The sequence below is a fragment of the Sciurus carolinensis genome, chromosome 8 (assembly GCF_902686445.1).
Source record: "Sciurus carolinensis chromosome 8, mSciCar1.2, whole genome shotgun sequence".
NCBI lineage: Eukaryota > Metazoa > Chordata > Mammalia > Rodentia > Sciuridae > Sciurus > Sciurus carolinensis.
Window position 1 is genome coordinate 75958817 of NC_062220.1, and position 14471 is coordinate 75973287.

At 31.0% G+C, this 14471-nt stretch overlaps 1 protein-coding gene across 1 annotated transcript in view; it reads right to left on the reverse strand.

Moving 5' to 3' along the window:
* Positions 1-5393: 5393 nt before the first annotated feature.
* Positions 5394-14471, reverse strand: part of Meox2 (mesenchyme homeobox 2) — a 63820-nt gene continuing 54742 nt past the window's right edge. The window contains 1 exon segment of the mRNA XM_047561606.1: positions 5394-6748. Within this exon segment, the coding sequence (XP_047417562.1) occupies positions 6524-6748 (225 nt within the window). The 3' untranslated portion in view covers positions 5394-6523.

A 14471-nucleotide genomic window follows, 5' to 3' on the forward strand; every position in this document is an offset into this window, starting at 1 on the left:
GGATATGCTCTCATCTGCCTATTTAAAAATATGTACAAATGTTTCATTGTGGATTATAGTCACCTCTTGGAATTTACATTTATGAAGGTCACTAAGAACCACATGTTAATTAATCTGATTTGTATTTTACGGTAACCACTCTGCCTGCAGAGTGTTTGTGTGTTTGTGTGTGTGTGGAAAATCGATTATATATAGCAGGAGAAAGGAAAATATGGAGATAACTATTTTCCGGTGGGTGCTAACTTTGCTTAAATGGTTTACAGTGTATAGTATTAGATCAGTGGATTCTTCTGCCCAGTTAACTACCTAGAACTTCCAATGCTTTGTGGAGAAGAGTCATTTTTTCATACAGTTTTATTAATGGGGAGATTTTTTAAATTACAGAGGGCATTTCTTGGAGTTTGATCACTTTAATCAAATTATTTTGAATGGATCAATGATTTTAAAAATATGATTATTAATAAGCACATTAAAATGTTCAACTACATTAGAAATTAAACACAAATATTTAAATATCTTTTTATTAGAATCAAAATAATTAGAAATCATTCAGATGGTTAAAATTGTTTTATATATGGGGAAAGAGGCACAGAAAAGAGTTTGAATTTACAGTGGGCAATTGGCAAAGCATACCAAAGTCCTAACAGCATAACATAGTTCCTCATTACAAATAATCCATTTTCTTAAAAAAAAAAAAAAAAAAGGATTAAAAAACACAACTACTATGGGAAAAACTAGATTTTGCAAAGAGGTTCATAAAATGTTGTTTTAATATATTTAGGGAAAACATGGGGAAAAAGGAGTTAATATCCAACAGTAGGGGAATTTTTAGGGTTAATACAAAATAAATCCACATATGAGAATACTATTTTGCTATTAAGTATATTTAGTAAAATTAAAAGGCAGGCAGTAAGTATGGTATGTTACCACTATTGTTCAAAATATGCATTTATATATAGAGATATATTTTTAAAAAATTTTATATGAATAAAAAGTTTCTTTTGTTTATACTCAGAAAACTAATAAGCATTACTCCAAGGAAATATCTAAATATGATTAAACATATTGCTAGAAAAGAAAAGATGCTTAATACACATGAGGTTATCAGATAAGAGCATGGTCATGGCTAAGTCCCTTTTCATTTAACCAGCTTGACTTGTGATCTGTTCTTAAATTGAATATGCTAGGCAAGTCACAGTAGCCTTTGATTTTTATCTTATAAATTATATAACATGTATAAAATATATTATTTTAGGAGCAAATTAAAAGATTCTTCTGATTGTCATTCTTTGAAGAATTTGATGATTTGACAAAAAAATTGGCAGTCATAGGCAAATTTGAAAATCTTAAATTTCAAAAAAATTGTTAAGTTGATAATGCTTTTATAGAATGTGTAGTGTTATGACACAATTTTTCCTTTTCTATTGACCTATTCCATGAGTATTTTTTAAACCATATTATTTGGAAAGCCATTTATCTATCTATTTTTTCTTTTTTAAACCCAGTATACCCCATATAGTCATGTGAAACATGAAAAATTACTATATTCTAATATTGGCAAATGCAAAGAAAATTGAACTCTGCCATAAATAAAAAGAAAATCAAACAAATATTTTAACCAGAAGTAATAACTTGGACATAAATAATACTTTGGGTCTAAAGTTTTATTAAACTCTGAAAGCAGTGATATATTTTCAAAATCAGTAGACACAAATGTAAAAATGACACAATAGTTAATATTTTCAACTGTTGATGTATAAAAGAAGAGTGTGTGCTTAAATAGTTTCAAGATAATTTGAACATTCTTACACCCTGTGATTACTCTTTAATTTAAAGAAAATACATATTCATATTCAGTGAACTACATCAGAAGGGCAGAAATGAAAAGTTCAGCATAAGCCTGATATTACCATGCATTATAATAACTTTATCACCCCTCACATGAAGTGCGTGACACACATTAATTTACAAATTAATTTAATACTTTATGAATTTATTCTAATTGGGGAATCATTTTGGAAAAATATCTTTAATAAAAGTAAACAATATTCTAATGAAGGATAACTGAGCTGACTGAGTACACTGTGAAGTAATAAAAAAGTTTCCGAAATTCTTAAGTATGATTTAAAGTCGGATTTAAATAAAATCTTATTCAGGGGAAAATAAGATATAAAAGAAAAAAAAGTATTGCCCTCTAATGTATTTTAAATATATTTAAGCATTTAAATGCCAAGATATTAGAATTATAAAAATACATGATAATAGAGAATTAGTAGATGAAGAAGAAATGATGTCTAAATCTTAGGAACCTATTTTTCTAGGCTATGAAATTTGGAGTAGCAATCATTTTTTCTGGTGCCATTTTTGTTCCTTTATCCACCAGCCCTGATGTCATTCTCTAATAGCTGAAAGCAGAAATGTTGAGAAATACATAGAATGTTATTCAATTATCGTGGCCATCTGTAGACAGAAAATATAAAAATGACCAAAGCAAAAATAAAAATTTTGTAATATTTACTGGGTCAATCCTAAAGATCTTCCACATATAGTCTAGCAATTCAATGGTTAAATAATCTGTAGCTCCAAGTTTTTCTTTTTAGATTCTCTCTTTTTACTGAAATAATTCAATGAAAGGGACTGATGAGGAATGTACAGTTATTTCCCAATTGATTCAAAGAAGAATTATGCCTTTAAAGTACTATTTAATATTTAAACATTACACTGTACTCTATATACATCTTACCTCAAAAATTACCTGAATTATTTCAACAGCATTATATTTTAAGTATTTAAAAATGGTTTGTTCTTAAACATCACCAGCCTGCTGGGCATGGTAGTGCATGCCTGTAATCCCAGTGACTCAGGTGACTAAAGCAGAAGGATCATAAGTTCAAGGTCAGTCTCAGGAACTTATCAAGTCCCTAAGCAACTTATAGAGAATTTGTCTCAAAATTAAAAGAAATAAAAAAGGTTTCAGTAGTGGCTCAGTAGTTAAGTGCCCTTGGGTTCAATTACCAATACAAAAAAAAATGTTTACAAACCTTTTGAATTACTGACCTATGACACTCAAGTGCCTTGTAACTGATTTAGCTTTAGTTCTATAGGTCCTATAATCAACTCTAAGAATAAATTTATCATTTGCCATCATACATATGTCAGTAATTTTTAAATGTCCTTATAAGCTAGTGGCACTGAAAATGTAGAATATCAATTTTTATAGTTTACTTTGTTTTACTATCTGCCCTCTAATCTTACCTTATTATCCTAAGAAAGTAATTCCCACTTTTTTCATGCAAAGTAATTCACCAGGTTATTAAACTGTCATTGGATTATCTTAAATTCATTTAACTCATTTTAAAATATAGAATTGCAAACGCAGTTTTTATATATGATCTCTGAAGAAGAAAATGTAAACAGACAGCTCTAGGCAAATGTGGGAAGTAACAAATAACTGAGGTCATGTCAACAAAGAGTTAAAAAAAATAGTGGATCAACTTATGAGGCAATTCTGGGGTTCATACCTCTGAATCCTGCTGAACAACACCACCCTTTGATTCCATGCTATTTGGGGGAAAGGTGTTCTCATGCTTTTGACTTTGTACAGACTACCAGGAACTAAGATGGAATTATGTGAAAGGAACATTATCTAATTAGATACACAGCATGCCATCATTCTAGTGAAGAATAAAAAACACCTATAGCTATATTTTATTTTTATTTTTTATTTTTTAGTTCATTCCTACTTCCAGAGAAAATTAAAACTAGATAGATATTACATGAAAACATCTTAATTTTCTTCATGAAACTTTAATTCAAGACAGGTAATGAGGTATGTTTGCTAACCTATGTACCATTTAAAGCTAGGCGAATACAAATACTGCAAAAATATAAGTTCTTATTAACAATACTCGGCTTGTTTACTTGTCAATGTATCCAGCATCTAACATGGTACATCATTTTAATTGGTTTGGTGGGTTAAGTGGCCTTTCTAATCTCTTCCTGTTCTCCAAGTCAATTTCATTTAAGATAGCTTAAAATTTTCTAATAAAGGTATGATCTATGCTACACATGCCTCACAGTTTCCTAAATGTCATGGTCCAGTCAAAATCACTTTTCCCTGCTTTATCATACTAAATTGTCATTCTTAATACTTTCTATTTCATTTCAAACCTTAAACTGTCCTTTTTAGCTACTCCTAAGCAGTCCTTTCCTGTTATTTCTGGAAATTATTTTCCTGCCCAAAGGAATTATCCTCTACTTGTCCCTATTACACTCAATTTAATTTATATCTTCCCATTTCACCAATTTGTCAAGATGTTTTGAATTTAAATACTATTTTACAATAAGAATGTTGGTCCACTGAAGTAGATGTCATCAGTACAAATATACTATACATTCATTTAAGTGATTGATAGAAAAGTACTATTTGAATGGTGTCTCCCTAATGTTAATTTAGAAATATTGCTGACTAATCAGATGAAAATTTATATCACAGAGGGAATAGTGATACAAATTATATAATTGTTACTTTACTTCGTGATTACTCTGTCATTTCAACTAAGCTAAAGAAATTAAATTATTTTTACCTGTTAAATCATTTTAAAAGCAAATAGAATCAACTAAATAATGAGGTTTCTAAAATTTTTACTGATCATTTTCCTCCATTTCTGTCTGTAATTTATTGGGGAGGGAGAGAAGGGTGGCAATGTTTCCAAGCACTTCTAGCTAAACATGTAACCAATGAAAACATGTGATCAAGTTCTAAGTAGAACTTAGGTATCCAACGCTTATGCATTCATGCACAACACAAAGTGTGGTAATAATCCTTTACCTGTATCAGTAATATCCATTAGAACTGAGAATTCCCCTCAGTTTTTTTGGTTTTATATTTTATATCAAAGATTCTAGCTATTCTTATTTTAAAAGTTACTGGTAAACTAAGGGTATACTTAGTAATATGCATGAGGTTTTGGGTTTGACCCCCAACACTGGAAAAATACAAAATGAAGTAAAAATAAAATAAACAACTATTAGAATAATTCAAATTTATTAAATAAAACTATCAAAATATATAACTTTAATTTACTTCATGTGCTGAATACCTTCACTTTTTCTCCTACTTTTCAATTTTAAAATACGTAAAAAATTTGGTTTGGAATACTCCTTAAATTAGGGAAATATCTTATTATATATGCCTATTAAATGTTCTTTGATTACCCCAAAATTGATTTTTCCCCATCATAGTTAAAATATTCAGAAATGAAAAATGTAAATGACATTAATTTTGATTATTTGGGTTTACATAAGAGTCGATGAATTTGAGGCTTTCTTAGGCATTGATATGAAAATTTCTAAATATTCAAGAAATCACAGTAGGGAGACCAACATTATTTACAAAGGATCATTTATTAAACACTTTTTTTTAAACAAAATACAAGGTTGTTCTGCTTGAATACATCACATATGAAAAAATAATGTATTTTATGGAGTTTAATTTGAAGACATTCAGAATTTTGCTTTTCACCTTAACACCATTGCCAATCAAAGAAGAAAACTTCTCTTTATTCATTAAATCATATTAATAAACATAACATGTTATAGAAATAAAATCAGACAATGTCTGTCATACAAAGCTCTCTCTGCAAGGTAACTGATTTGCCTATGATCCTAAATTTTTTTTCAAGCTATAAGATAGGAAGAGTTGAGGAGCAAGGCAAGTTTTAAAATAATGTATTAGCAGCAGTTGATAGTAGATGCAACATAAGATTTGTTTTGTCTGTGGTACAAGAAATATGTCCTATCAGACTCTACCGTATTTTTCTCTACTTGAACACAAGTAAGCATATACTGAACATCTCTGAATGACAAAATGTATAAAACATACAAGAAGCTGGGTTCTGGTTTTCAATGTGAGTGCTATTTTCATCAGCTAATATGAATGCATTGCTAAAATTAGTGAAGACAGGAAATGGCTTAAGGGTAATATATACAGAGTTAAAATACATGTTTTATCCACTTGGTGATTTCAGGCACTGTGGTTGTTCAGGATAAAATACTTCATGATTTATTCTTGATAGCAATTTAATTTCAGTGCAAGCAAAAGCAAATACCTGCCCACTATCACAAATATGACCTTGTACATCTGGAATGTTCAAAGCAAGTTCATCTTCAGATCTTCACTCTGAGGCATCTTGAATAAGAATGTCTGTTTACAGTTTTCTCTTGATAGCAATCAACTTTTCAGTGCAGCAAAAGCAAACCCACACCTGCTCGCTGCCATACATATGACCAAACATATCTGCAATATTCAAAGCAAGTTCACTTTCTCCATCTTCACTGTGGAAGTATCCTCAATAAGTGGCACTTAGTGTAAACTCTCTATGAATCATGAAATAGACTTGCGATGCCTGAACTTAATATTAAACACCACTGCCATAGTCCTTTCTGTGTAAACGATGTTTGGGTAAGGCTTGCCATCACAACATTTCTTTCCTGAGAATGGAGCTGGTCCTCTCTATGTGTATCATAAGTGTGCATGCTCTGAGCTGTGATCACTGTCATGACTGTCTTCGTTTGCTAGCGAGTCCCCTGTCTGCTGGAGGGTGGCTGCACCAATTCCCGAAAGCTCCGATGGGAGAAGTGTTCCTTTTTTCACGTTCACCAGTTCCTTTTCTCGCGCTGCAGCTCCTTGCTGTCCTCCTTTTACCCTCTTCCACTTCATTCTCCTGTTCTGGAACCACACCTTCACCTTGAAGCAGGAAAGGAAACAACACAAAAGACCGTTAAACCGACAACGTTGTTCTCTTTTGTGGCATCGATGAAAAACAATGCTGCAAAGGTCTATACCAGGCCTCCATAAAACAAAAATGATAAAAATAATTCAATGTTGAATTTAATCAAATTGCAAGATCACAATGCTATTTTTAAACTTTCAGAATGCGCAAACAACTGTACTTCATATTTTTTGAAATATAATATAAAGATATAAATAGATGAAAAAAGAACTTTATCTCTAAAGTTTACTCAACAATATTGATTCTCTAAAGAATTTCTATGAATTAGAGCTATATTTGTCCCAGTCAAAGTTTCCTCACCCTCCCAAGTACTTCTCTGACTTGCCATCTATATGTCTATTCCTAAATCAGTTTAAAACATGCTTGGAGAACTACAAAGAAGTTGTGTCTAAAAGGCCATTCTATGCCTTTATAGTGCCATTAGGATGAAATATCGAATGGATATATTTCTCAATCTAAACTTTTGTTGGTTTCATTTGAGGCCATAATTGAAAGCTTGCATCATGTATTTCTCATAGACATATTAATCTATTTGACAACAATGGATAAGAAAATACAGTAAGACAGATTGATTAAAAAACTAACTGATGGAAGGGCTGGATGGTGTAGCTAAGTGGTTACATACTTGCCTGGTATGTGCAAGGTCCTGAGTTCAATCCTCAGTGCCACAAAAATTAAAACAACTGGTTGATGAGTGTTCATGTAAGATTATACTCACTAACCAAGAGTATCGGTAGTTACTTTTTATTTACTCCTACTTGGGTATAAGTGATATACTCTATACTTATAGTTGCCACTTATGCATTATTTCTATTTCTATTTTTTCTAGATAATACAGCATTATTTTTATTTTACAGATGAGGAAGTTGGGACAAAGGTTAAGTTACTTGCCTAAGATTACACAGATGGAAAATGTCATGCCAGGATATAACCTAACGATTTGTTTTGTTCCAGATTCTAGGGTTTTTCCCTACTTTGGGTTCTGCTATATTTCAAACTGGCAATTTTTTAAAATATTTAGGATTTTTAAAAAATAAAGCATATAGAGTATGTGAACTCCATCCATATGATTACTATCATTCAGGTAATTCTCATACTTGATATAATTACATTTGTAAATATGACACTATTTTCCTATGCTATAATTTAGGTAATTATACTACTCAGTTTAATTACCTTTACAAGTTTGACATTGCATGTTGCATTAGATCTGTTCCACATGAGCTGAGTTCTACTCTTGGCTTCACTTCTGAGTTTTGTGTGAATTTGAGAAAATTATACTTCTCTCTGCCTCAATTTTCATATTTGTAATATTGGAATAATGAGCCCTTCAAGATTCTCTGTAGGGAGATTTTTCTCCATCAACAATTCCAGATGGAAGAAACATGTAAGTCATTGCCATCCTCATCACTGTCACCAAAAGCTGAACAGTCAGTCAAAATAAGCTTTGCAAAAAAATGGAGGAATAGACCTCTTAAATTCTGCATTTATTTCCTTTTCTAGGAGAAAGAGTGTAGTCATTCTCTAATACCAGTATAAAATGTTCAAGACTAAATGAGAAAAATGTAAGAGTATGGTATTGATTTAGAAATACTTTGGTCTACATTGTGTTTTCTATGTTTGCCATGTGGAATTGTACGTTTTTTTTTTTTTTTTTTAAACAAGATTGAGAGAAGATTTCACAGTTGTCAATGGTATATTTATACACACATATGGATATTCGCATGCAATATGTTCATATATACATACATATGAACATATATGTATGGGTGAAAGCATTTGATGATATGTAGTAATTCCAATTCCTTATACTATTTTCTTTAAGGGTGAGATTACATATTGGATACTGGAACTCCATGATGTTAGTAATGGGGTAAAACAGCAACAACCACATACAGGTGTCATCTTCCAGAAATGGAAGGTATACTGAAAGTCTCTAGAAGTCATGGTACCCAGATATGCTATAAAAGGCCTTAAAATCAGCATACTACAGAGATACAGCCCATCAATGTTCATTGCTGCTCAATTCACCATAGCCAGATTGTGGAACCAACCTAGATGCCCTTCAGTTGATGAATGGATAAAGAAACTGTGGCATATTTATACAATGGAATATTACTCCTCAATGAAGAATGATAAAATTATGGCATTTGTAGGCAAATGGTCGAAATTGGAGAATATCATGCTAAGTGAGATAAGCCAATCTCAAAAAACTAAAGGACGAATGATCTCGCTGATAAGCGGATGAGGACATATAATGGGGGGTGGGACGGGCTAGCATTAGGTTTAGGGTTAGGTTTAGAGTTAGGCTAAGGAGAGCGGTAAGAATGAAGGAAAGAAGGACTGTGTAGAGGGAAAAGAGGGGTGGGAGGGGTGGGGAGGGGTGGGAGGGAGGGGAAAAATAAAATAAACATCATTACCCTATGTAAACGTTAAAAAATAAAAAAAATAAATAAAAAAAAATATTAGGGTGAATATAAAATATAAAATAAGGAGAAAAAGATTTTTTGAGAAAAAAAAAACACATTTCCTTATTAGCAATGTTAGCAATAAAAGATAAAACATAAAAGTAATCCAAAATATGAATCAATATTGCTTCTGGAATATACCACAGTAGATTTATAAATGAAGAAACTTTATAACAATATCACAGTAGATTTATAGATAAAAAAATCTTTACACTTTTAGTATCACTTCATGAATCCTGCTTCATTGGCAGAAATACAAAAAACAAAGGGATTTTTTTTTGTTCTTGTTTTCAAATTGGGCAAAAGCATAATTTTCCAGGCACTTTACACTTCATTGTTTAAAATTAAGCATTTTAAGTAATTTTATTAAAATTTACAAGTATATTTCATATAACAATCTCAATTTTTATTTATTTATTTATTTATTTATTTTATTTATTTTACAGACTGCATTTTGATTCATTGTATACAAATGGGGTACAATTTTTGTTTCTATGGTTGTGCACAATGTAGATTCATACCATTTGTGAAATCATACACGAACATAGGTATGATGTCTGTCTCACTCCACCATCTTTCATACCCCCGCCTCCTTCTCCCTCTCATTCCCTCTATGTAATCTAAAGTTCCTCCATTCTTCTTGATGGCTTAGTCTTTACTTATTCATTCATACATTTAAAAATATTACTGAATGTCTAATAACTGGCACTGTGTTAAACAAAAGATGAGAGGAATTAGAGGAGGAACGCACAAATAAATAAAAATACAGTTCGGCCCTTAAGGAATTCATGCTGTCTAGTTAAGGGAAACTTGTAAATAACAGGTACTTTGCTGGCTGTATAGGAAGCATTAGGTATATACTGAGATGTGTAATGGTTAGCTCCAGATTTTACAGAGTATACTTGAACTGCTTGCTGTTATAATTGGTGTCACTAGCACTATTTGTTAGGAGATTCTCCCAGGGGTCCAGGGCACAACAGGGAACTCTACCTCTCCCCTCCGTGCCCCACTCGGCTGTGATGCCACATAATTATAGCAAACTATTCCTTTTCTCTGGGAATCAAATGCTGTTGCTGTTTTTGGCATCCTGTAAGCCTTCTGAGTTCCTACCTTAGTAACCAGGGTAGTACAGTAGCCTCTAGGAAATTATTATCAAATATTTTATATATAATTGAAACTCGAAATTGAAATATTTGAGCATGATAGATGAATTTTGTGAACTATGCTTGTTTTATTTGTGCTTCAAGTCAATTATATCTTCTGTTATACAACTATTCTGGAACATACAAGAGACATAAGGGTATTTTAATAATATATTTCTTTTTTCAAGCGTGGATCTAAGGTAAGATTCCATATAAATTGTGTTTGTCATATATGATAATTAATAGTTCAGATAAAATTAAGACTTATATCCCCAAGACTCTGAGTAATGGGAAATGCTATTTTTTTCATGAAATCAAAGTAGTATGAACCAAGCCTTATAGTCTCTTACTAGCTCTGTATACTCATAATTTTCAACAAAATATTCATAACAAAAATAAAAGGTGTAATTTCTTGTTGTCATGATAGCTAATATTTAAAGTGTCCAATTATGAAGTTTAATTTTCAGAACATCTTTTTATTATGTATCACTTGTTCTCTCTTAGTCAACAAACTAGTATTTACATTGCTTGTGTGATTAAACTAATTTTTAAGTACAAAATATTTATTTCTATCTTGATTCTTTTTACAGAAGAAAGGAGCTAAAAGAATTTTTGTTATTAATTTGCTCGAATGATGTCAGACTTCGGAAATAATATTTTTTGTCTTTTACAAAAATATCGTAAAGGAGGATTACTGTTGCCATTGGTTAAATATTGATTTTAGATCTTTAACTGATTTAGTTACTTACATTACAGTTTTGTATATATAAATTTATACTTGTTTTCTTAAGTTTCACAATATATCACAAGAACAAAAATTAAATATAAATCTGTTCTATCATATACTTTACTAAGTTATCCAGAGGAAAATAGGATTTAGAAATTTCTATCTATATAATGCTCTAACCCATATTTATGTAATACCATAAATGTCTGTCTTTTGAAAGAACAGACATAACACCAAACATCTGGATGAAAACTGAAAATTTCAGTGACATATCCAGCTGTCTCCAAACATCTGGAATTTGTAGATTTAATATTCCAAATGTTTCCATTTTTATTTTGAAATACTTTAGGCACTGTCTAACAAATATTTATTCACATCTTTAAGATGTGAAAACATGCAAAGAAAAATTATACAAATAAAATTTTCAGATTTAATGGTTACATCTCAGTGATTAAATTGGTTCATGCAGTTATCCAGTAAACCCACTGTAAATAGACACAAGAAAGACACTCCCAGATAATTCGGTGGCAAAATCAGTAGTGGAACTGAGAAATTAGAATCTTAAATGCTTTATGTTAAGAACAAGAAATTAGGGAAAGAAAGCCTCTGTTCTGTCTATCTGAATAGACATATCTAAATGTCATATCTGATTGGAAGGAATCTTTGAGCTACTTCCAAGAGGCTTGTTGGAGTCACTAGACACTCTGCTGTTTGTAAAGCAGTACCCTGGGCTGGAAGGTGTTGGTGTGTGTGTGGATGGGTGTGGGGTTATAGGACAAGTTTTATGCTAAGCGCGAATTCCTGATTGTAGTGCTGCATCTCACCTTTGTCCTCCATTGCAGCACTAAATTTATGATGTGGGAATTCTTTTCCTGCCTCTCTAACTTTCAGCTATGAAGCCACTTTTGTCTCTATTTACAGTTCTTATGAAACAGGCTCACTAACATAGTAGATAGTAAATATTTGCCATTTATCCTGTTTTTAAGCAAAACAATACACATTAGCTATAGGCAAGTCACATATTGAATAGAAAATCTTTTGGGGAGGAACAAATGAAATTCTCTGTAAGTGTCCATAAGACACTATTACATGTTAATGTTATGTATATCTTTCTTTTTTTCCAAAAAAGAGTCTGAAGTAATCAGTCACATGATGAACAAAAGTTGTTAGAGGATTGATTCCTTTTCACTTGGCCTTTTAAAACTTCACAATAGTAGGAAATGCTAGAAATTCTTTGTCTTTCTGTCATAGTTGATGAATTCAACTCACAGGTCCTATTTCATTAATATTAATTAGCAGTGTAATTTATTATTCCTAACCCTACTTTTACACATCTTTCCATTACTTTTAACACATCTTTCAATTACTATAAGAGAATATTACCTAAGTATATCACATAAATTGAATGAAAATATCAAAACTAAATTAGGCACTTTCTCCTTTATTTGAATTATTATACAAATTTATAGACAACTATTATTATCATATTCATACACATTGATTCTCAAAAATAGTCAAGAATTTCAATAACCAGGAAGAAGTCATAAATTAAATATACAGCACAAAAATTAGAACTGATAAAGGAATTAAAAGTTCAAGATCTATTCTAAATTAAATGTACTACTGAGTTTTTCCATAAGGAGTCATGGGAATATGGAGAATGAAATGATTGACAGAAAGTATTTTAAAGCCAAGTCTCCAGAAATTGTCAGTTCTTTTAGACCTGGACTTATTATTTTACAGAGGGTCACAGAACATTTGCATGCACTTCTCTGTGTACTTGTGAAGATAATAAAAAAAAAATTTGTTAAAATTAAGGGCAACATAAAAACTTGCACTAACTTCTCAAAATTTCCACAAGTTTCAGTTTTAGGATCTTTTAAGTAACATTTTAAAAATCCACATGTGTGAAAGGATGGTGTGGAAAAAGAGTGAATAAAGTGATCTTGATAGCATAAGTTTCTTCAGCATCACAATTGAAGTGATGATTCTGTAATGCAGTGTGTGAAGTGATTGATTATTATTGTTGATGTCTTGATTAAAATTTAAATCAACATATATGCCTCTTTATTGAGGAAATTGGGGAACACAATATGGCAAATTCTTTGACTGATGGAGAAATTTTCTGTGTCTTTCCTAATGGAAGTTTGATGAATATTTATAGCAACAATCAAGAATATTTTCCAAATAAGGCTCATTTATTTGAAAAGCTCATATGGATATATCTATTATATGTATAAAATTTATTCTCACATACATATACAGATATGTATATATGTACATATGTATTATATTGTGTATAGCTTTGTATATGTCCATCATCTATCCATGGAGAAAAAGAATAGCATTTTAAAAGAAAATGAATTATATATTCTTAAGAGCAGTTCAATAAATTAGGATCTTATTTTTTGAAGGTTTCTTTTTCCAAATTACTTCCAGTTTGAATATTTACATTGCAAATGATTAGGTATCAGTTGATTATTTCTCAGTCTTTTATTTCACAGCTAAATTTCTGATTTAAGAATGGTTTGAAATATTGACTAACACTGTAGGTCTTGCTTTATTATTGATCTTTCTTAAATTACCTCTCATATATCTTATTTTTTGTGAATCAAAGCTAGTTTTGAGTTTTGCTTTTAGGGTTCATTCATGTTGTCAATATATATTACTTATTAAAAACAAAATTATCAGAAATATCTCTTCTCAACCCCAACTAAAACTCTTTCTCTTACCCCACCATTAACCCCTCTAACCTATGCTAGACTCATTTCTCCAATTGGAGTCAAATCAGATTAAATCTTTACAAATATCTGAAACACCATGAATTCAGCAAACACCTTATATTTCTCCAGGTGACTGTTAAATATTGCTGTAAAGAAAGGAAAAATACTCTAAAATTATTGACTACACAGATACTCTTGATTAACTTGAATAGAGAATATGTCTGGTCATGGAGAAAAAAATTAATAACAGTGTATTCATATAAATGTATAGAAATAAACCTGTGAAGGAGAAAGATTGTGTAAAAAATGAGGAGCAAAAAGAAAAACCACTATATACTTGGCACAAAAAATTCTCCTCTAGACATTCAAAAATGAATGGCTATTTTGAAAATCCTTGGCATTGGTCCATTTAACAATTATGGGTAATGAACAAAACATAATGTCTCTCATTTCCACTGAGGGAATCTGATCCAACTAGGTGGGATTTTCCATTTACCTTGGCCTAGGTATCCTGAATTAGTTTGTTATTCCAGTAATTTTAGCTAGTTTACAAATCTACAACATTGCACCTTTGATTAGCTCTGTGAAAATGTTTTATAAAGTAGAGGAGCTTGTAC